At 47.4% G+C, this 24672-nt stretch overlaps 1 protein-coding gene across 1 annotated transcript; it reads right to left on the reverse strand.

Moving 5' to 3' along the window:
• Window positions 1-10684: 10684 nt before the first annotated feature.
• Window positions 10685-15447, reverse strand: LOC309577530 (G-protein coupled receptor 83-like; the record flags this gene model as incomplete). Its single annotated transcript, XM_082289635.1, has 4 exons — window positions 10685-11309; window positions 11817-11950; window positions 13328-13453; window positions 15070-15447. The coding sequence occupies 4 exons, from the start codon at window positions 15445-15447 to the stop codon at window positions 10685-10687; spliced, it is 1263 nt and encodes a 420-aa protein (XP_082145761.1).
• Window positions 15448-24672: the final 9225 nt, after the last annotated feature.

Consider the following 24672-nt stretch of genomic DNA (forward strand, 5'->3'; position numbering starts at 1 on the left):
TTAGAAATATGATGGTTTAGACAATTTTAGTCAGTGAGTCAATTCCAGATTATCAGCCCACAGAGGGAGGATACTGACTCTCCCTCAAAAATTAGCAACCAGCAAGCTCTTTCCTTTGATGAATGTTATTTTAAAGAGTCATCTCACTTCTTTGCTCCAAGAACACTTGCCATTAATCACTGCACAGGAACATTGTGACCTCCTCCCCCAATGGCTTTATGCCCGAGATGACTAGTTCAGCATCATTCAGGAAAGAAGAAAGAGGGAGAAGGAGCTGGAGAAGATATGGTCCCACCAAAGATGTGGGCAAGTAGGTGCCACTATGGGAAAGTCACTTCAAGTGATGAGATAGATGGGAAGAACCACACAAGTGCTCACCAGACTCCCAGACCTAAAAGTATTAGAAAACAACTAAACCTTTGCCTGCCTCAGGCAAAAAAAAAAAGAGTGGGAAAGGTCCTGTGCCAAGACATGAGCAGTTCAGAGCCTGGGCCGAGCATGCTCCCATTGCCTCATCTGACAGATCTCCCTGTCTGCCACACACCCTCCCAATTACCAATGAGCTGTGCTTATTGCTATGACCACTGCCGTCTCACCAGTACCTAACCCCTGCACTGCTGCAGCAAGTGCCTCAGTTCAGTGCCTCTGCTGTTCTCCACCAGCTGTGATTTACCCAGAAGGAACACCAGTTAAATAGATCATGACAGTAGGTAAAGCTGCTGAGGAACAAGTTCCTTGCATATGGCTTGGACTTCACGTCTCAGTTTCTAGAAACTGAGAGAATCTGTGATTATCCCTAACATAAAGTTAGTGATACCAGAAAAGAGCCTCTGGGTATGACTGAGCAGGAAAAAATGCCCAGAAGTCTCAATTCAGCGAATATTTACTCTAATTCACAAGGCCCCATGAAAGGGTGGTACCTGCAAGCCCTAATCAGCCCAGAGCTGACTGCAATTTGTTACAATAGACTTTAAAATCATAGAACATATAATCAAGTAGTAAAAGGCCATGAGGATCCTCCCATTGAACTTCCAGACCTAGCAAAACCCCACCATTAGTTTTACAATTCTTTCTTCCCATTGTATCTATATTTCACATTCCAGATCTTTCTGTGGCTTGCACTGTATTACCAAGTGCTCCCTGAGGAATTAAGAGGAGACTCAATCACACTGTTACAGGTTGTCAGGTTCATTGGCGAAGGCATTAAAACCAAGCTTGAATGTCTTAAAACTACTAAAGCCCCATTGTGGTGTATCCAACACCTTTAACACTGTCCAGGCTATGGGAGGAGGATGGGGCAAGCACCAGCCAGGGTGCTCAGGCAGCCCCAGGATAAGCAGCTTCCCAGGGGACAACTCTGCCAAGCAGGAACACAATCTGGTCAGAACCAGGCACAGGAAAGGGTCTTTCTTCAGGGACTCACCAAGTTAATGAGGAAACCTTTAAACCAAGGTCAGTGAGGTTGGTGATGTGAGCCTACAGGTGTGTCCAAACCACAGAGCCCTGGGCAGCAGCCTGAGCACAGCTGGAAAGGAAACAAGACAGAAAATAATGGCTCATTTTTGTTCACCTGCTTTGCTGTCCATGTCCCAGTGACAGAAATGCACCAGCCAGCCCTGTGCCAGCAACAGCAGGAGATTCCCATACAAAAATATTGAAAACAGAAAGTTGTCTGCAGAAGGAGAATATTGTAAAAGATACATTTCTTAATTTACTACTGGAAAGCATTTTTCAACCAATTGATAGCGCTAGCTTGTATTTTAAACTAAAACATTTTGATTTTCCTATGGCAATTGGCAAATCCTCTTGCTGGCTGGATCACCTGTGAAACTGGCTTTTTCTATAAAACACTTTGGAAGTCTTGTGTGACTGACAGATGTCATACTGGCATCACAGAGTCTCTTCTTTTATCCCTGTGATCTCCTTCCTTGCTTCTGAACTATCTCAGGGATTTTGGGAAACCAGTTAAAAGCTCCCAGCAGAGGAGCAGTAGAACCCCTGGAATCCCTTCCTTCACCCCATGCGGTGGTTATAGATCATGATCATCTCCAGCAGACAATGCTGAAATAACAGCCTGCTGAAAGAAACAGGTTCTCCTTTTCAACCAGTGCGTCTGGGGGCTCTTCTCTGTTGCGTGTTTGCTTGGGTTTCAGGCAGGTAAAGAATTCACAAAGATTTATAGTTAGAATCTATCCAGAGGCAGAAGTTTATGTTTTTCACTTAATATTTCTAGAAATAGCAAGAATAAACACTGAAGAAAACTGCCTGTTTTCAGAAAAAGAGAGGAAAGTCTTCATTTCAGATTTGAGTGATTTCTGCTTTCTTTAAACACACCTGCCAAGTTCTAGCTTTTCTTTCTTTTCAACTTCATTAAAAAAAAATTGTCATTGTCTTGGGGTGACTTGGGGTGAAATCAAGACAGTCATACAGGGAACAAAAACCAGAGCTCCTTGCATTTTGAATGCCAGGCTTTTGAAGTGTCCAGCAGTTCAGGGTGAAAATTACCAAGGGAATGAGAGCAAAAAATGTTTTAAGAGACAGATAGACATTTGTTATCAGAGGAAAGAATGAGGTAATTTAGTTCATCTGAAACACCCAGATCACCAAGAAAATTGAGCTGACATTTATACACACATACACTAATTACCGGAGACATGAGGACATCAGAGGAGTTCCCTAGGCTGAAGATATCACAAACTGCATGTCCTGGGTACCTGGCCCTGGGCACTGGTGCCCAACAGATCCAGTAAAGAAAAATCGTGTTTCAGTATAAGGGTGACTGTGGGCACAGCTAGGACTCAAAGAGCAAAGGCTAAAACAGGCTGAAAATAACTCGCAGGTAACAAACTTTCTGGGTCAAGACTGAAGGGGGATTCCGCTCAAAAGAAGAATGACAATTTGACAACTGAAGCAAAATTATCAGGTTACCTTCCAGCCCCAGCAACGAGCCCTGGGATGGCAGCCAGCTCTCCTCGGCTGGGAGCAAAACACCAAAGCACATCCCTAATCCCAGGAAGAGGCCCCCAGAACATGGCCAAGCAGTTCTTGAGTACATGGGGAAAGGCAAATGGTCCTTGAATTTCACTTAGCCAATTGTACCTTGGATTCACACTTCAGAGTGTCTGGGTAGCAGGCTGTAGGCAGAACACAGCCAATAAATAAGCTTTAGTTCATGGCCATGGGTATTCAGTGCATGGATTAGGTTAAAACTGCCTCAGACTGAGTGATACCTGCTGGTCTGTCTGCATCCTCATGTGCCTGATCCCACCAGGCTGACCTGCTGTGTGGGGCTCTGGAGAGAAAATCTGTGCTTGGCTGCAGTACCACCGGATCTATTGATGCCTTAGGTTTTAACTTTTATATTTTTCATATCCTGTACTGCTTAGTGTGTAACTCTGAAGTTTCTTGTAGCCTGTTAACTTCTGCTCTCTTGTGCTAGGTAGACATAACAAAGCCTCTCTGGGCCTGCTTTTCAAGGACACCCAGACCATCCTAGGCCCAAAATGTGTAAACCAAAAGCCTCTGAGAGGAGGGAAAGCTGAGGGGAATTACATCATTAACCTGAAGCTTTAATTGGAGAATTAACCCTGCTATGTAAATGAACAAAACCTATAAAAGTGTGAAGAACTCATGACCTGTCGTCCATCTTGGGGCCCATCTTGGCAGTGGCCTCTGGCTCCCAGGGTGCACCTTTGCAGGCCTTTCAAATACATACCTACCTTATTCCTTTACTGCTGTCTAGTCTCTGTTTCTAGGTAGCCTCTCAAGACATCACTGTGAAGTCAGTTACACAGCCAAGGAAAGGTTTTAGTGCTTCCCTGAAAGCCATGGAAACAACTAATGATTGATAGTGCTTTATTGATGGTCTGATTCTGCTACCTCAGAAGACTCAGGAGAAGAGTGGACAAAAGACAGGATGCTGACTCATGAGCAGAAATGGGAAAAAAAAGATGACGTTGTTCAAACCAGCCTTCAGAGCAGTGATGATTCTAGGAGACATTAATGACTGGGAGAAGTATCTGTGGGATTCATCTGCTTCATTTAACTTTCCCAGGGCAAGCGTTTTTCAGCTGTGGGCTTTCACGTATATTAGATGCAATATTATTACTCACAAATTATCAGCTGGAAAGGAGAGACATTATGTCAGAGGATGAAAACTGACACCCCCAGCATTTCGTTCAGCTTCACCGGAAACCTGTCACCTCCCTGGTCCTTTTTGGAAGTCTGAAGATTTAAGTTCTGCGTATCAGAGGTATGTGGCTACTCTGCTCTGGCTGACCACTGCAATCCATCAAGACCTATTTTTAGACACATGAATAATGAAGGATTTTGGATTGGATCCTGAAATGTCCTGAGCCTCAACAGGAATGTGGCAGTGGCACTCACAGGGCCTAGCTCACAAGTGCTTGATTCGTTCATTTGCTCAGAGCTCTCCATCCCAGTGTGCGCTGTGAGTCACATCTCCCCTGCCCACGGCCTCCCCGTGGAAGTGGTTCCAGCTGGGGGGGTCTGTGCTTACTTGGGGTTCAGCCAGGGTCCGGGCTGTTCCACCTTCTACTGATGTTTGTGTGACTGTGAGTGCCACAGCCCTGGCACGGTCTCCCTGTAGCCCCCCCAGCCCCCTGCCAGGCTGGCAGCTCGGGTCGGTCAGGGAGGTGTTGGGGACGCAACTGCTGCTCTTCCTTGGCCGGCCTGTGCTGCCACTCTCGGGAGCCCAGGGCTCGGGGCAGTGACTGGAGCTTGAGCTCAGGCTGCCTTGTCTCGTTTGTCTGACTGTGTTCTGTCGGCTGAGACACCAAACTCCTCGGCCGTTGCTGTGTCCGAGGCTCAAGGGGTCCCTGACAAGGCACCAGCACAGCTCCAGACCTCCAGCACCGGCATCGGGACGAGCAGTGTCACTGTGCCACATCCCGAGCGTGGAGGCTGCGGTGTCACTGTGCCACATCCCGAGCGAGCAGGGTGCCTGGTTTATCGGCACCTGGGGCCTCTGGAATTGCAGGTGGACCTCCAGGGACAGGCGGGCACATGCGTACACTTCTTACGACATGTCACATTCTTTTCTCCTGTTGCAGATGACTCAGAAGCTCAGATCGGTGCCCACGTCTGTACAGTGTTTCTCAAACCTTGAATTACATTTTGATACGATTTTTCAAATTCTCTGAGAAACCCCTGTTCACTCGGAGCAGGCCAGCACTCCGAACTCGGCAGTCAGTGAGGGCTGGGTACGACAGCCACACCCACCGCCACTGTCGGGGTGAGCGGCTGGGGACAAACCCGGTGGCCCACCCCGGGTCACGGGAACCCATCTCGAGCCCTCCCCGCCTCGGCAGCCCTCGGGGCCTTTTCCCCCGGGGGGCCCTCGGGGCCTTTTCCCCCGGGGGGCCCTCGGGGCCTTTTCCCCCGGGGGGCCCTCGGGGCGCCGCGTCCGGGCAGGGCGGGAGCCCCGGGCCAGCAGGAGGCGCTGCGGGGCCGTGTGACCGCCCTGACAGCCGGACGGTGCCACAGCGCCCCCTGGTGGCACCCGGTGCCCTTCCCGCTCCCCCCGTGCCCTCTCCCGGCTCCCGGTGCCCTTCCCGCTCACCCCGTGCCCTCTCCCGGCTCCCGGTGCCCTTCCCGCTCCCCCCGTGCCCTCTCCCGGCTCCCGGTGCCCTTCCCGCTCCCCCCGTGCCCTCTCCCGGCTCCCGGTGCCCTTCCCGCTCACCCCGTGCCCTCTCCCGGCTCCCGGTGCCCTTCCCGCTCCCCCCGTGCCCTCTCCCGGCTCCCGGTGCCCTTCCCGCTCCCCCCGTGCCCTCTCCCGGCTCCCGGTGCCCTTCCCGCTCCCCCCGTGCCCTCTCCCGGCTCCCGGTGCCCTTCCCGCTCCCCCCGTGCCCTCTCCCGGGTCACTTTCTCCATTTAACGACGCTGTTGTGGCGTTTCCCAGTGGCTCTGGGCTGGCACTGCTCATTAGATATCGGCACCTCGGCTCTGGACACCCCGGGACCGCTTGCGTATTTTCCTGCTTATTGAACTCAAAACTTCTTTTGGCACAGGAGCAGCCGAGTGAGCCGGGATCTGCAGGGCAAAACCCACAGGATGCACCGCAATTACGGCGGGGGGTCAGGCGTGTTTGAGTGGGCAGAGGTGGGGGCGCTTTCTCTTGTGAGAAGTCGGTTCCACACCTCACATTCTGTAACATAGCAAAGCAAACCACCAGGAATAAATGAACCACTGGAGACATCAATCCCTGAATTTCACAGACAGGCAGATGTGAAACAGCTGAGGCAGTGCAGGCATGTAAAGTACCTGTAAAAAGCCCTGATGGCAATGCGGATCTTATAAAGAATCACAAGACCTTCAGCAATGACAGGACCTCAGTGTGACACATTCCAGCTGAAAAACAGACTGCTACATTTACAGCGGGTGAGAGATGGGACGGGACGCAGCCTGTGTCATGTGCCACCCACCGGGTCCTCAGCCTTCCCAAAAGCCGCCAGCAGCCCGGTCCCCTCCGGGCTCCATTCTGCTCCTGCAGTGTCCCTGTGCTTGAAGCCTCTCTCCCATCTCTTTGAGGCAGCCACCCACACCCAGCCCCTTGCCCATGCACATCCTGGGGGGACACTTTACACCAGGTCTCTGTGAGGTGAATGTCAATAAAAACCCCATTTACTCTTATCCACATAGTGACAGAGGAATACTAAAAATGAAAATGAATTCAGGATCGTTTAAGGGTCAGTGCAAATGCCAGTGATGAGGACTTTCCACCTGAGAAAGCTGAATTTTGTCCTCCTATGAAAAAAAAGAGTGGCTCCTTGTTTTGGTGTGTAGGTGAGAAGGCCCATTCTTTCTCACCTGAGGGATCAGTCTCTGTGCAAACAATAGTACTGTGTGAGTTAACACTTCTCTTGTATGGAAAAATCATCAAGAAGAAGCAATTCCTGTACCTGAGTCAGGGATCAAAATTTTTTTAAATGGCCAAAGTCCACAGTAGCAGTAAAGTGCCAAACCAAGTAATTTGATTTTACAAGCTTAATAGTTACTCAATTAACTAATAATTACTTCACCGGCAAGCTTATCTCCTGCACAACGAGCACTGGACTCTTTGACAATAACAAAAATCCCAAACTGAGTATCAGTTCAGGTGACCCCTCTGGCGTGCTCAATGCCATGTGTTGAGGGGCAGAACACCCTATGAGCAAACCTCAGGTGTCATCTTACCACAGTTAAAGCCAAAACAAGAGGAACCCTCCATGGAGGGAAACGTGTCATCTTTTCCATCCCTCTAACTTACACATTCCTCTTCTTACATCTCCCCATCTTTCAAACAAAAGCCATTTGGTCTGGATTTGGAGGGTGCCACAGCGCTTTGGGCGATGTTAAAGTGAACCCAGTTAACAGCTTCCCTTTCAATCACTCAGAAGTGACCCAAAAAGCCTGTGAGCCCTCTGTGGAGCTGCACAAAGTTCATATGGTCTGGTTAAAGGATTCGCAGCAGCAGCTTCATTATTCTGCTTGGAAAGTTTGTTCAAAAGGAGAGGTAAGAAATAGCTCTTCAGAGAGAACAATAAAGTATTTTCTTTTGGTGTAGTCACCTAGTTTTAACACTTTAAATGCTAAAGGGTTATTTTAATGTAGCTGCAGTGCTTGCTGTGCATGGTTCCTGCCCTGTCTGCTCGCGGTCAGGTGAGGGAGAGCATGAGTTCCCCAGCAAGGGGAAGGGAGCCGGGGGATGGCTGAGGATCCCAGCAGGAGCACTGGGGAGAAACGCACAAGGAATCCATCAGGCTGTGCTTCTGTTCATGGAAGTGTTTATTGGAGAATAACAATTAAATTCAAGGAAACCTCAAAATATCCCATACTCCTGCCTGGACTGAGGCGCCAGGTGAAAAGTGCTGCTGGGACCACCCATTAATTGCACAAACTGCATGGCAATGAAGCAGCATTTGCAGTTGGGACACATCCACAGCTGACTCCCCACCTGGGTAACCACAGCACTTCTTTGTGCAAAGGGCTTTACATGCTGAAAGAAGTCAAAACACACGGAGACAAAAGTTTTGGTCATGGATTTGTGTCTGCCAGGAGCAGCAGTCTATGCTTTCTTGCTAACCCTCTTGTAAGAGGGAATATCATCTCCTTTTCATAACTCAAAAGTTACACAAAACCCAGAGGAGAGAGAGGGTGCTGAACCAGTGTTTTATTTGACTGTTAGCCCCCCGAAAATATTGGTGGATCAAATCTTACTGTATTACAACCACACAGATATTTTAACAGAGCATGTGTCAAAACAAGAGCATCCAGGAGGTTGTGCGTAATCAGGGGGAAGTTTGCCAGACTTTTACAAAAACAATCACCTCAAAGAAACAATGTTTTCTAAGGCAGCTCAACATTGCCAGACTGCAGACTCCTACTGAGGAAAGCACTGCTGTGTAATGATCAGCATAGGATGTGCTATGAGGAAACAACGTCAGCTTTTCAACTGGGAGCAAACTGTCCCTTGGAGAACTGTTGCCAGGTGAGGGACATCTGCCTACTGCCATGGTCAGACAAGCAACCTGTGGGTTTGACCTTGGCTTACACCATCCGTTGGTCCACACAAGGCTGAGGGATGCTTATCCAGCATACTCTCCTGCTGAAGGATGAGGGGCAAGAACAGACTCTGTTGGATTTATTTAGCCCAGAGTAAGGAGTTTGGCAGTTCTCTGAGAGTGGGTTGGGATACACATGCAAACTGCATTATTTAATCTCACTGACTTTTTCCAGTGTAAAGAGAAGAGCATTTGAATGAGAGTAAGTTTTTAAGTTACTGTAACAATGTTTATTTGCATTTGTAATTGGTTTGACTTTTTAAGAAGAAACATCTTGTTTATTGAAACCTCCAGACAGTAATATTAGGAAAATGCCATTTGCAGTGTCATAGACTCCCAGTTTTCCAGACAGTAAAACACCCAACTTAGTAGTAATGTCTGGCTTGTGCTGTAATTTACTTGTAAGACAAAATTAAAGGTTCCAGTACTGCTTCTGTGGTGCCAGTTTCAGGCAGGACTCCACTCCAGTGGAACCAAATCGAAGGCTCATATGGTCAGAGCCAATACCTGAGCCTTGGATATTTGCTCTCTGAAGAGATTTCTCTAATTCCATTTCCTCCCCATAGCATATCCTCTGCAGAGTAATTCCTGCAGATGTGAAGGAAAAGAGATCACTGCCTCAGACAGGAGCACTGACCTGAAGCCTTTGTACTGTCAGTGTCACTGGAATTTGCAGTGTCCCAAGCCATGCCAGGTCCCTGTCCCTGTCCCAGCTGCTCTTGTCCTCCTCCTTCCCACAATAAGTTTAGGAAAAAGCAAGATTTGTGTTGCTCTTACTCTTTCCTCCCCTTCACAGTTTCATTTTGAAATACAAATACATTCCCATCAAAGCATCTTGATTTCCAGATTTAAGCAGCCTTTCACCCAGGTCTACAGCTGTGACACACTGCCGGTACAGGTGGAAATGCTCAGCTGTAGAAGAGTAGTTTAGAGTATTTTGCATGGGGAGACTGAAGCTCATTTCCTTTTCACTGTCTTTTGAAGCTCAACACTTTACCATCACAAAGACTGAGCCAGTGCAGAATGGACACAAAGAAACTGGTTATTCTTTCTGAGAAAGAGGAAAACACAACTTTGGTGGATTTTCATAGCCATAGGCTGAAGTTGGCCATGTGCTCCCACTGGGTATCTCTCACTAGTGACCCAAACCCAGCTCTGAAACACGGTGGCTGGCTCTGCCGTGAGCCCCCGGAGCAGCAGCTGCTGGCGCCGGCTGTCAGGCACCCACATCCCCAGGAATACCAGCTATCTCTTGCATTCCAGAGGCACCATTTGGACCAGGACCAGCACTCCTGGTGCACCCTGCCACCAGTGATGTAGCTGGAACACAAGGATCAGTGCTTGAGGCGAATGCTGTGGCACATTGTCAGATGCTCAGTTTAACTGAGCAGGGAATACATGAAGGTTCACATATAAAGGTTTACATCTCATAGGTCAAACTTCTTCTATTTCCTGATTTTGGGTTGAAAACCTGCAGGTCTGGTTTGTTCCATTGTGATGGAACCAACACAATGCTGGTTCCATCTCAGAAAAAGCCAGAACTCCCAGTTCCACAGCTGCTGAGTCATTGCTGCTGCTGCTGCTGCTGCCCACAGGATAACTACAGGACAGAGACAGGCTGACCCAATGGGGAAGGGCTGCCAGGCTGGCAGGGAAGCCACAAAGGACACAGTTCTTGAGGACAGGTAAAAAAAAAATATTCTTGAAAGTGAAAATAATTTAGATTTTATGCTAAAGAAATGTCAATTCACAAAGTTAGAGCCCAAACAGCTTTACATCAAGCCACAGTGGGCACAGCTGGTGTGTGTATAACCAATGTAGCTTCCCTGTGTTTCCTTAGACCATGAAAGGCTTCGTGTGCTGTTAAATAATTCTCTTCGTTTTTGCTGACTATTCCAGTGAATAATTCACTCAACACACTTCATTCTGAAGCCCACAGGTGGCAGTTCATCCCTAGAGAATTCTGACACCTGAGAGAACAAGGTCCTGAATGACCCAAAGATTGAAGCTCACGTGCTCTGGGCAGAAGGTTGACTTGACAAACTCCAGAGGCCTTTCCAAACCCATTTTCCCCATGATTTTGCAATCCCAATGTGATGCTGCCCAGCTGTCAGATGAAGGGTTTAGCTTTCTGCCACAATTGGATGCACGCTGGATATGTCTGTCTTTGCAGAGTTCCTCTGGGAGGGTGTCTGTGCCTTCTGGCATGTGCTGCTTCTTTTGTGCCAGCAGTTCTCAGCCTTGGCATCCTGGAACGGTGGGGAGATGGGCTGCAGAGCATGGCCCTGGGCCATGCTCCTGGGCCGGCACACGCAGAGCAGGGACCGGAGCTCCGCGCGGAAGCTCCCATTCAGCCAGCAGTAGATGAAGGGGTTGTAGCAGGTGCTGCTCATGGCAAACCAGTGAAAAGCGAAGTACAGAGCATTGCTGCTGTGGATGGCCCTGCAGGAGATCAGCACCACGTAGCAGTTCAGGGGAAACCAGCACACGGCAAACACAACCACCACCACCATCAGCATCTTCAGTGTCATCTTCTTCTTCCGCTGATGGGCATAGTATTGCTCCATGGTGAGGTCCCCGATGGCATTCCTCAGCCAGAGCTTCTTGGCCACCATGGTGTAAGTGATGGAGATCACAAGCAAGGGCAGAACATACAAGAGAACAAACGTAGTCAGGTCCAAATACTTCCAGAAAAGATCAGCAGGAGGAGGGAAGCTGGGGAGGCAGACCATTCGGATGGTGCTGTTTCTGAAGATTAAAGAGAAAGAGCTCTCAATTCCCCTACCAGCTGCACACATCTGAGGACAAGCACCTCAGACATTCAGACGGGTTTCAGTACAGGTACAGGTAGCAGAACTCATTCAGTATCATGGGCAGGTGCCACTTCCAATGGAGAATTTTACTCTAGGTTTGACCTTTGGCTCCAATGAAGGCATCTTAAACACATCCCCAGGAAAAGAAAGAGATCATTCATATTGATGTCTGTGTCCTCTGCTGATGAGGAGGCCCTCTCCCCTGTGCCTGCCCCAAACTACATGGCTGAATCTCTGAGCCCAAAACAACTAATGAACCAGCCTGGAAGCAATTCCATCGATTGTCATTGTCCCTTTGTGACAGACACAGAACCTGTGCAAAGGGAAGGAAACTTCTGTTTCACCACCCTTTCTGCTCTAATAACATGGATGGAAAGGTGTGCCCTTGGTTTCTGTGGGGCTTTGTAAACGTCATACAACAAAAAATATGTAAATGTCTTACCCAATATAAAACCTTGTCAGAGTCTGATAAATGGCGTGAGGCAGCGAGAAGCAGCTGGCCATAACCCAGATGACAATGATGCAAATCCCTCCTGTCACCATGGACATGCGTGGCTTGAGAGGGTGCATGATTACCTGCAGAGAACAATGACTCCTGAGGATTTACAGCATCTTTGTCACTCTTTGAGCCCCATTTTGCATGTCAGCAGCAGCTCCACATCTCTTCAGTGTTAAAAGGCAGAGACAGTCACTTTACAGGACTTCAGGGAGTACAAGGGTCGGGAAATGCATGGAGTTGTGCACGTATTGAGTGTTGCTGCTGGCTCAGAGCCTGAGCAGAGAAATACATTCCGTGTGACCCATCAGCATGACTGCAGAGACCACGGTGGTGAGATCTCTGTTGAGCTATATGGACTATGGAGGATTATCTTAGGCAATGAAACAATAATTAAAAATAGACCTATCATGTCATCCAGATGATTTCTTGGCTGATGAAGTCTTTGGTATTTTATGCATGTCGTTTGTAGTCCCATTATAAATATCTACTTAATCAAGTTGTACAACTCCCCTGGAGTATCTGTCTGCCATGGCGCTTCTCAGGACTAGCAATATTTTTAGAGGCAAGTGTTGGTTTCCCTTTTGTCAGGGACATCTCACTTCTATCTTTGTGATAAAAAAGACAGAAGTGGCTCATCTATGCTCCGGCAGTCCCTGTGATTCTCTGACAGCAGGTGGAGCCTACTCTTGTTTTGAACTTCATCCAGCCACAGCATTTATCATGTGAAGTTGCTTTTTGGTAGCAACCGTTTCAGTGGCTCCAGCACTGTGAGAAACCCATTCTACCTGAGAGCTCACTCTGATGGATCTGGCCTCCCAGCACTCGTCACTCATCAGCTAAAGCACAAATTAGAAACTCTGTTTCACTTAAGGAAACCCTTCAGTCTGTATGCATTACTTGACCTGAAAGGTTTTCATGGCTGGTAAGTATAGGGGCTAGAGGAGAAGGAGAGAATTTCTCACCTTGAACTGGATGAGTTAACATAGTTCTTACTGTTTCCAGCCTTAGGCATCCCAAAGGAATGGGGCAAGCTTCAGAATTGACAGACTCCCATAAATCTGTGTGGAGAGAACGTGTGGGCTGGCTGGTGCTTGAATTCAGCACTTAGCCCCACCCTTCTGGTGGGACTGTGCTTCGAGGCAGAGCTGATGAGGGCAAGGAGCCTACGAGCCCAATGGCCCAGGCAGCGCAGGGCTGGAGCAGGCTGCCTGGCACTGAACTCCTGAGGTTTTCAGTATCTCCAAGGACAGAGACTCCACAACCTCTCTGTGCAGCCTGTTGCAGTATTTCATCACCCTCACTGTAAAAATCACAGGTATTTTGTCCTCTGCCATGAAAGCTGGAGTTCTCTCCTCTGTTCCCTGAGTCTCAAGACAGTGCAGGTTTCCAGGTACTGGGATTTGAGGAGGAAACAACTATTTTCTAGCAATCATGGGGTGGTGTCTTTGACATACCTGGTGCCGGTCCAGTGCAATGGCAGCAAGGGTCAGCACAGACACGTGGACAGAGCAGTACTGAACAAACCGGCTGATGTGACACATCAGCTTTCCAAAAACCCAGGTGCTGCTCACAAACCGCACCTGAAGAACAGACAGCATTGGATTAACAGGAGCAGTACCTGAAGAGAAGCAAATTGTCTTCCCAGGTGCACAATATGGAAGAAATGCATTAATACAGCTTTCTGAGGCTTTGGAGGTGCTTTATCCTCAGTTTTTCCTGGGGAAACTGTGATTGCCCAAGACCTTCTCAAACTGAGGTGAGATTTACAGCACTGTGCAAACACTGCTTGAGCAGTGCTCTGTGTATGTTGTGTACATGTGTACATTTATACATTTACCATGGCCGTTCTGGAACACATAAAGAAACCTTAGCTCCACTCCTCAACGAGTCTCTGCAGAGCACACTAGGTGCCTCCCAGAAAACGTTATATACCTTTGAACATTTGGATGCTGAAAGCTGCATGGTCTCCAAACTTAGTGAGAGAAATCCATGGAAAAATTTCTCACCTGTTCCCAGAGAGGCTTTACTGATGGTGGCTTCTCTGCAGAGGAGAGTGTGCCAAACTGCCTCATTCCCTCATTATTCCTGACTGTGCAATATTAATTACAAATGAATATAACTCATTTTGCTGCAGATTAAGCTAATTTGAAGTAAAGTGCATTTACTACAAAGCATCTGTCCACACAGAAAATTAGTCAAGACTAGCTAATTTGTTTTCAATTAATCTAATTAATTTCCCTGTAGGGGCGACTCTTGCAGTACTGACTGAACTGGAGCAGTGTGCTGGATCTCTGGAGCTGGTGTAAAGCTCGTTCCTGAGAGAGCTGGCAGAAATTTTAATTACACATGCCTACTGTGTGTCTGTTGGTGTGCAAACACACAACAGGGCACCAAGCTCTCCCTGAACAAATTACAGGACGCAAATCCCATCAGAGCAAGGCAGGGAAATCCCACCAAAGAAACAGCACCAGTTTAAGAAAGGGTGAATTCAAATAGCTAATTCAAGACCTGCTTTTGGAAGGCAGAACACTCTGGGCAGGGATGAAGCAGGAGGATTTTGAACAGGAGTGCTGGGTCAAATATAGGTACAAAGTCCTGTTTACATGGCATTTACAGTCTATGACAGCAGGGCAAGAAATGAATGTTTAATTCTTCCCACCTCATTCATTTAATGTTATTTTATATCATATATTATGTAGTCACTGAAAATAAAAAAGGACAATTAGCCCCAGGAAGCACCGTCTGTAGTGGCTGAGGGAGGGACATGCCATTGACACTGTTCAGTGGCAGCCTAAGTACTTCCCTGAGATGTTGCACAGGGACTGACCTGGTTCACGTTGTTTCAACAGGAAACCAGCCATTAATTGGATTTTCTTGTGTCAAACTTGTCCCCACTTCCTTCCCCATCAACAGGCAAAAGGGGCTCCCAGATCTGTGCCTTGCCTGGGCAGAGGGGGAAGGCTGCAGCAGAGTGACCCCTGCAATGAACTGCAAGGTGGGGGCATTGGCCCTCAGCTCCACTTGCTCAGGGGGTGTTGGGGATGGGGGCCATGACTTGCACCCTCACTAAAAGGTAAAAGGGGAAGGGGGGCAAAAGAAAGTCTGGGTACCAGTCTGGTCCCAGCCTGTTCAATCCTAGTGCACACAGCTGACAGGCACACACAGATACCAACAGGCACGGCCAGACGGGGCTCACCAGTGTGAAGGGGGTGTTCAGGGTGGTGATCATCACGTCAGCAACAGCCAGGTTGACAATGAAGAGGTTGGTGGCAGAGTGCATCCTCTTGTTCTTGATGACCACGTGGCACACCAGGATGTTGCCGAACAGTGAGATGCAGATGATCACGGAGTAGGCGACAATCAGCAGCGCCTTCACTGTCCGGCTCTGGGACTCACCCTCATACTTGGCTCCGCTACCAAAGTCCCCCAGGTCCTCCAGGTTCAAGTCACTGTGGAAGAAGGACTGGTTAGGGAAGCCATACAGTGCAGAGAAGAAGTTGGTTGTGTTGTGGTTCTCCGCTCTCCAGAAGGGCTTGGGCATGTACGGCAAGGGGAACCAGGTGTGCTGTCTCATGGCTGGGGCAGCAGAGCCCTGGTCCAGCCGCACACTAGCCAGTGCCTTCTGCCAGCTCAGCTGCGAGAGCCAGTGGTTGCAGGAGGGAACACACACAGTTGCATTTTAAAAATCTGCCGCACGGATACAAACTAGAGAAAAGAGTTGATAAATGGGTCCTTCTGCCTGTGCTGGGCACATGTCACCTTTGCTTCAGGGGCTCCCCATCAGCTTTCCTTCTTAAGTCCCATATGTGCCCCACAGAGAAGCTAATTTAGAGGCTGAAATATCAGAGATCCCCACTCTCTCCGCACCAAGAAAGAAATCTTAGTAAATATTTCCTGTCGGGCACTGTTCTTCAATCTGCAACTTATCCTTGGAAATCCACTTTACTGCTTCTCCGCACAGTCCTTAATCCATCAGGTTTCTGTTTCCCAAGAGTTTTCAGAGCTTGGCAGAAACAAAAAAGCAACGGCTGCCTTTCACTTTGTTTTTCCCCCTCCAAGTATCTCTGACTACTCAGTGAAGCAGCTTTGCTCAGCAGCAGACTGGTCCCTGTGTTCCCTGTGATATACAAAGCTGCCAGATGACACACTGCACAGGAAGGAGCCAATGGCAGATCTCTTCCCCGTTTTTCCTGAGGTGTATCACAACCCACACGTGGGCAACGGCACAGCTTGACATGTGCAGATCTAGAGAGCAGCAAAACACAGATGGAGGCTGGATGTGCTGTGATCTCCTCTGTCTGCTCTCTGCTCTTCTCTGGACACCCAGCACAACAGCTACATGGGGGTGAAGCATCTTCACTACTTTGTGGCATCTCTCTTTATCCCAGAGTTTTAGCAGAGAATATCTGAGGGCTTTGTGCTTGGCCCCAGTCCCTTCATGCTCTCATGTGGTGCAGAGGATAGAGTGAAAAGTGAAACACAATCAGACAATAAGAGCAGCAGCCCAGCATGCATGGGGGTCACCCAGGATGGTCGGCTGCACTCTGCATCCTGGCTGGGCTGGGGCCTGCACTGAGCCCCAGGGTGTTCAGGCACCTGCTGGCATCTCTGCAGCAGCCTGGCAGAGGCTGCAGGAACACACAGGGCTCCATCCCTGGGCTCCTTTGCCGTATGGCCCCGATAGGTGCCTTTGCCATAGTCCCTGCCGTTTCCTTGCTGTGCGGCAGGAGGATGAGGGGGCAGAGCAGCACCGGCTGCACATGCACAGACCCAAAGTGGTGAGATGTCCCGAGTGCCAGAGGTGGGCGACTCTCATCACGTATTCCTGCAGAACAGATTTATTCTGTCGCAAGTGCAAACACTTTAGCAATCACATGCTGATTTGCTGCAGTTATTATTCACTTGCAAACATTCTGAGCTGCTTCAAGCAGGCTTTGGGGTTCATCATGCATTGGTGCTAGCTCCACCCAGTCAGAGAAAGTGAGGGAGAAATGTACTTTTGCCAACTCATCCAGGTGAATTGTGCCACCCGTTGTTTCTAAAGAAGATTTTTGGCTTTCACATTTGACACTACTTGAGACACAAATTTTTGGAACTTTCAGTTTTGTGAGATTATTTAGCATTTTCCTTTTTAGTGCTCTTTTGAAAAGAAATGCCAGATTGCTGAAATGTCAGTTGAGATGCATATCCATCTTCCGAACAGATCTAATGTGATCTAATGTAATCTCATAAACAGATCAGTGTTGATGAGAAATCGGAGCTATACTATAAAAATTCAGATCCTTGGGAACATTAAAACAGCAGATTTCAGGCATTTTCACACGTCATTACCATGGTTTATTACCTTTGCTCATGGAGGCCAAGGGGGCTGTTGGGAACAAGTCCCTGAATTCGCTGGGTTCATGGAATCTTCCCTGTACTTCTCTGCAGGGACTTTTTCCTGCCTGACAGAGGCAGGTGAGATAATTCAACTGTCATGCTCATTGTACAGCATGTAAAATCATCCAGGGTCAAGGCTACTTGCACTTGCACCTGAATTTAAGCTAATTTTAAGGAAATTATTTCTAAAGACATGATTCATCTCCATTACTGGACTGATTTTAATGATGAAGCAGATCATAATAGCAATGGAGATTTTCTCCCCAGGCTATTACCATGGGCTCACTGAGTACACACATTCAAATGCTTGTCCCTGTCTGCTCCCACAAAGATGTACAGAAAATGCTTTTATGACTGGATTATTGAGCTCAAAAAGCGAATAAAATTGTCCCCACAGGTCTCTGCAGATAATTATATTTCATATTTATGAGGTACGTAAAGACCTCACAAGAGGGCAGATGAGAAATCCTGGGAATCCAAGACCACTGCGCTAAAACTTTTCCTAATGCAGATGTTCCCATCATGCTCCAAATGTGCATTTTCTAGCTTCTTGTCTTTGTCTCCACCCATTCTTCCCCGAGCTCCACTCCTGGTGCTGAGTGCAGGCTTCCCACATCATCAGGAAAGGAGGTGAGAGCTGCTGGACTTAAAGTGCTACTCCAGGTCTGCAGTCAGGACACACAGAGAGTTGATGCCCAGAACACCCACCAAGAAAGCATCCAGCCTGCAAGAGAATCCCCTGTCCTACCAGCTGGGAGCTGTGCCACAGGAAGCAGGGAGCACACAGATCCTGGCAAAGCCTAAACCAAGGTCTGCTGGTGCAAACATGAGATTTCTGCCTTGAAAAAGAAAGTGTCTCTGCTCTGCCATTCAGAGCTGAAAGCAGCTGGAAGCAGACAGGAAGTTTCAATGCCTGAGCCTTGTCCAAAGGGAGCAAATTCAACAGCTGAAATTGTCAAGTCCAAACAAGGAAAATTTAATTCGATGTGTCTGTTGCACCATGCAGCTTCTTGCAAGATTTCTCTTCCCTAGAAAGGTTCATAGTTTACCCTTTTCTACTTAAAATACAAGTTTGATAAATAACAGAAACAACAAGAGCTATAGACCAATCCCTGCATTTTTATTTCACTCAAAAGGTGTGTTAGAAATAAGAGTCTGGACAATCCTCATAAACCATGAATCTGCAACTCTTTCTTTTTTCATATTTGCTTGAGAGCACTTAGGACACCGTACTCCTCTTCATTTGCAATGACTAGTCCTGCTTTTGTGACTCAGAAAATGTGGGACTAACAGGCACAGGCATTTTCCAGGACATTTCAGGGACTTGGTAATAAGACTTAATAAATAAACGGTGATTACAGAGTGCAGTAATACATTAAGTAAATACAGTAATACATTAAATAAAGCAGTTCTGTAATTCAGACAGGTGCTAACCATTCAAAACCATGCTATACACGATGCCTTTCTGTGCAGGTGAGCCAAGGTTTGGCTCCTGGGGAGGGAAAGATTCGCTCAGCCCACAGCAACACGAGGGTCACCTATGTGTTCCGCCATCCCACTCACATCATTCACTGCGTGCTCCTTCTTGATACATGAGAGCCATTGCAGCTATAATCCAGCTTTTACAAAATATTTTCACTTACTGAGGGCAGACTTTTAGGCAAAAACATAAAATTTACCACTCTCAATGTGGTAAATTTACCAGTCTCAATGCCTTTTGTTTTTTCCCTGAGACAAAGCCTTCTTTGTGGGGAAAAATGTGGAAGGAAGGTGCTGAGTACAGACCGTCTCTACCGGATACTCAATTATGTCCCCTTGAAAGAGTATTTTAGCTTTTATTCTCAGAGCTTTCTCAGAGGCAGTGTAATTGGATTCTCATGCTGCAGACAGACGGAAGGAACAATGGAGGACGTGTGTGGGAGACCAGGGTCCTGAGGCTTGACTTAGGAGCTGGAAATTACTTCTTCGAATACGCTAGACCAGCCTTTCTGCAGTGAAGCCTGACATATAAATTACAGTGAACTGGAACGTAGGGGAGGAGCTGCATGACCTTGGATCCAAACTGCTGTACTGTAATGGACCATGTCCTGTCCTAGAGAGCAGTCTGGGTTAGCTGAGTGTCCCTCACCTGGGGAGGAAGAACTCCCCAGAGCCAGAGGAAGAGTCAACTCCAGGCCATTGCCTTTATGAAGCCAAATACAATGTATCTGAGAGGTTTACCATGACTTCTCTATTGCACCTGCAATTATTTCTAATTCCATGTGCCAGATACACAGCGAGGACCAGCTGTAGCACACACAACAAAGCGCTCGAGGAGGGTAGCGGCATGTTGTTCTCAGCTGAAAGCACAAAGTTATGTTCTAAAATTTCAAGTTATTCCCTATGACTATCAAATGACTGTAATGTAAAGCCAAGGGAGTCTCTATTGGCTCAGGACATGGAATTTGACATGCACTAATCCAAAGATTGTTTCTTGGCAAAGAAGGCTCAGCAGATACCAAGGAGACAGGATGTACACGGGAGATGACGTGGCAACTGTCACTCATGGTCCATCAGGAGATGGAAGCAAGCACTGCCTAGTTCAGGCAATGTTGGGGATTTTTCACTTTCTAGAGGATTCAATACCAGGAGAAAAAGCCAGATGGGCTGCTCTAGAGCCAGCTGATGCTGGCAAAGGCTGGGGAGTTGCTGTGGAAGCCTCTGTGAAGCCTTTTTTCCTTAGTTTGAAGAAAACTCCTCTGGAAGGATGGAGTAGACTAAAAACTACTTTGAAGTTTCTGAAAAATAAAAAAACCAAAAAAAACCAGTCTGACTTTGCTAGCAGCTACAAATGTTCAAACAGGAATCAAGAGCCATGGTCCTTGAATAAGTGATGCAGAAGATAAAATATGATTTGAAAGGAAACACTTCTGAAGACAGGGATGCCACAAGCCCTGAACACACAGTCCCAAAACTCACCCATGAACAGCAGCAGCTTTCTTTTGCAGAGAGTAACTGGAGGATAGGTGGTGTTCTGCAGGTTGTATTCTGAAAATGCTGTTTTCTCACCGAAAGTCTGAATGAAAGCCAGGACATAAATGTCATCAGCAACAATCTGAAGTTTTAGCTATGGACAATCCATTTTAACCCATTCAATTAAAAAAAAAATTAAAAATACCTTTCTCCTTCAGAAGCAAGTGCTGCTCTAAAATAACAAAATTTCCAACTTCAGTCTCTCAACCCAGACTTCAGTTGCTGAGTTTGGGGTCTTGGTACAGAGCCCGAGGAGGTAAATGCTTCCAGGGCAGGTGGCCCTGGGCAGGGGTCCCGCAGGGAGGAGAGTGGTGGTAGATTGACAGTGAGAAGCAGAAATGGCCTTGTCTCAGGTGTGGGGAGGTCTGCTCTGGAAGCAGCTCAGCCAAGAGATCACTCCTCACCTCCACCTGCCAGCACTCATCTACTGCACAGCGCCCTTCACATCCTTGCCAACCTGGGCATCTCCCAGTGGGATTCTTTTGCCCTTAAAGCACTCAAAGCCTTTTTCAGTGCCTCTTATCATTCTTGGATTTTGTTTTTTCTTTTTCATTTCTTCAAATATTTCAGGGGCTAAGTTTTGGAAACACTGATGACTATTCCAGCTTGGATTAGTTTGCATTCATAGTATGAGAAAACATTTCATGCATTCATTCCCTTCTCTCTTTTCAACTGTCCTTTATCTGACTGCTCCAGGAAAATCAGAATTAGCCACTGCTTTGTTTTCTCTCCTTACAGCCCAGCCGCACTCACTACAATTCCTGGATTGCAAGAGAAAAAAAAAATTACTTGCACTATTTCCTTTAGATGCCAGATGCCACATTTTCAGATGATCTACGAATCCCCACATCTTTTTTCAACATCCAAAATTTCAGGTACAGAGGCACCACACACCCCAAAGGAAAACCTCTCTCTGGCACACCGACACATTGGTGCTCCTCCTGAGAGCCCTCCTGACTCTGTGGGCTCCAAAAGGCTTCTTGGCAAGCTGCAAGAGTGATGTCAGTGCTCAGGAGTTCCAAATAAGGGCTGTAGCTGGAGAAAAACTTGGCAGGATGTCTGCCAACTGCTGCACTGCCCGCCCTGCAGCAGGGGCACAGCTGGTTTTAAAGGGTTTTTGACCATTTCCCAGCTAAACCCTACTACCCATTTCTGAGCACAGACCAACTACATCAGGCTCCATCAGGTGCACAAAACCAGCTGTTACGAGGGTACAATCAGCTGAAACCTCCCAAAATTGTGCTGTTATGTAAAATTACACAGCTGCTACCCTCTGTCCATAACATCCCAGCCTTTCTTCTCTTTGCCTCTTTCCTGGCACTTGGGGGAAGCCAGGTGGGTGGTATCAGCAGTCAGTTCAGGGAAACAGAGAGCCTTGGGAGGAGCAAAAATCAGAGCCCAAACGGCTGCTCCTTGGGCTTGGCTTTGGGTTAGGGTTAGAGTTAGAGTTAGCAGGAGGTGGACTCAGAGCAATTCTTCCCAGCTGAGAGCAGAGGCTGGGGACAGGTGCCAGAAACCACTCCCCACACTCCCTCTGCGGCACCAGGTGTTCCCACAGCTCCCACCAGGCAGCTCCATCCCAAACTGCATGGGCTGCCCTGGAGCTGCTGCTCCAGCACAGTGCAGGTGGCAGCAGCTTGGTCTTGAGGGACTCCATGAGACACTTGGATTTGAAAGAAAGCTGGGAAGAAAAGAAGCAGAATGTGTGTCCAGAAACAGATGTTTGTTTGAGCTGGTCCTAAAGATCAAGAGATGTTAGAAAAAACACAAAATCCTTTGGAAGTGTCCTTTTTCCTGTTCAGTCTCAGGTTTCTGGTCTCGGTGTGTCTCCTGCTGTAGAGGACTGATGCTGGCACCAGGATACAGGACTGTGGCACTACACCCTGCCCTGGGGCAGGCCCCTGCTAGCTGAAATGGGGGGACTGCAGTTTTTTCATAGTACCACCAGTAATTTGATGAGGTGACTTGACAAAGGTATGATTACAGGGGGGGTTTATAAAAATTACTGTATAGAAGTATTTTCAAGACAGAACACTGAACAGCCAGGTCAAACCCTGGTCTCTGCCCACCACATGCTCAGGGCAGCCAGGGCAGCTTGGGACACCACAGCCTGAACTCCCCCCTCACCACCTGGGCCTCTGGGAGCCGTGGCCACCAGGATACTTCCATGGAATGGGGTGCACTGACCCCTCCTGCAGCCCAGCCTGAGCACATGGCCAGCACCTGTCCTCCCTGCTGCTGTCACATGGCCAGCACCTGTCCTCCCTGCTGCTATCCCCAGCATCAAGCCCAGCACTGCTCTGCCAGTGGCTGCTGACCCTCGGATCAGTGATGACACCAGGCACCTCTGCAGTCCCAACCCCATCACCCCATCAATCTCAAACTTTTCCCAGTAAATTGCTTTCTCCTTTAAAACTTTTCCTGAAACTTTTTGAACTCCAAGTGACTGGTATTTTAAAGTTCTTGTCCATACTGTAAATTGCCAGTGATCAGCAGACCAGAAATTATTTGGTCTTGTTTTCTCCCCAGCACACAACATTCCACATTGCAGAAACACAAACACACTCCAGAAGAGTTCCTTGGCAGTGAAAGTGTAATGAGACAGCCTTTGTTCTTCTTTATTTCTCTGCAACATAAGCAACAAGAGTGAGTTAAAAAAAAAAAAAAAGGTCAACCTCACCCAGCTAAAATAAGCAAGAGACAAGAACATCTTCATGTGTTCCCTGTTAAGCAGAAGGAACACAGCTCAGCCAGACCCACTGGCAAGTGCTGAACCATTCACTGTCCTGGAAGTAAAAAAAAAGAAAATAATGTTCTGAAAGATAAAGCCATTCCAAAGGACTGAATCACTGAGAATGGGAGTTCCTTAGTGCAGGGAAGTATGTGTTAGGGAAAGAAAAAAGTGCCTGAGACAAACTACCCTAAAGGCTTTGCTTGATGAAGCAGCCTGATGAGACCTCACCTGCTTCCAGAACACATTTTTTAGGGTAATGTCATTCATTTCTTTTAATACAGGTGAATCTCAAGGAGGAGCGATGCCACCAGGGCTGCAGTCATCATCACAACTGTTTCCCTCCAAAGACTGCCATTGTATCTGGGCTCTCAGCTTGGAAGAAATGTCTGAAAGGATATAACTGAAAAAGAGAAAGAAATAAAGTTTAAAACTGTATTACCTCTTTTCTAACAGTCAGAATTTGAAAAGAAATACAAAAGTCAGTGAGAGGTTTCCTATGTGAGAGGTTTTCAACACAGACTACAAATTCCTACATTTTTTTTATTTTCTGCTGCTGGTTACTTAAATTAAGGACCTTCTCCTTAGGCTGGACAGACTCAGGCATTAATCAAATGCAGGCAGCTTCCCTGAGGGCTTACATCTTCTCTTCTGGTCATCAATAGATCACGGCTGCAATTGCATCTGTCCTGAAATCAGTTGTGGGGGAAGAGAAGGAAGATGCAATTTAGGAGTCAAATAATCTATTTTAGACATGTTTCTTTCCAATCACTTCTTAGTGATTTGGTTTGGGTCATTACACTTCACTCTGGAATGGGTACACTGGGTAACAAGGGAGAAATACAGGAGGAAAAAAAAAAGAAACAAGGGAGAAAAAAAACCCCCAACATCCCAGCAGCTCCAAAGGTGCTGAGGACTGACCCAAAACACAGAGAAATGCACCTAATTTTATAAAAGTAGCTTAGAAGTTGACACTGCTAGTCCTGTCTTTAGCTCCAATCCTGATCCCTTTGAAATAAATGGTATTGTTTGTGTTTTCCTTAAATTTCCCAGAACATAGCCCCATGAAAGATCAAAAATAATCTATTTGGGAACAGGCTGTCTCCTTTCATACACTCAAAACAACAGCACCTCTAACACTGGCCAAAAAGGCTTTATGTGCCTGTGTACCTGATTTGCACATAAATCTCACCTCCAGAAGGTATTATGAAATTCTAATTATAGTCCATCCGAAGCAAAGTGGCCCTGGATTACATCCAAACTTCTCCCAAGCTGGGCAGAGGGTTTTGTGCCTGGCAGTTTTACAAACCTCTTCTGCTGCCAACTTAACAGGATAATATTCAAAAACCTTGAGAACTCTGAGTGGAAGTGGCTATTAGTTGCAAAGGTTCAATTATCAACAACAGTACCTGAATTGCTGAACCTCAGACCTAGCACAGAATGTCTCCATAACCAAATATTGCCTCTTTCTGAATCACTGGAACATTTGTGTGAGTCAGCCTGAAGCAAAACAACCAGCCCTGCACACAAAGGATGCCATTCTGTCCCCTGATCCATAGTGCTGCTTTGACCCATGCTGGGCAGGGACTTCTGGAGCCAGTGCTGAGCAGCTGGAGCTGCTGGAGGGCGAAACAGTTGTAAGCATAAGCAGCCAGCCAAATTTGCAAGAACACTGAA

Source organism: Coloeus monedula (genome assembly GCF_965178545.1).
Source record: "Coloeus monedula genome assembly, chromosome: 12".
NCBI classification, from domain to species: Eukaryota; Metazoa; Chordata; class Aves; order Passeriformes; family Corvidae; genus Coloeus; species Coloeus monedula.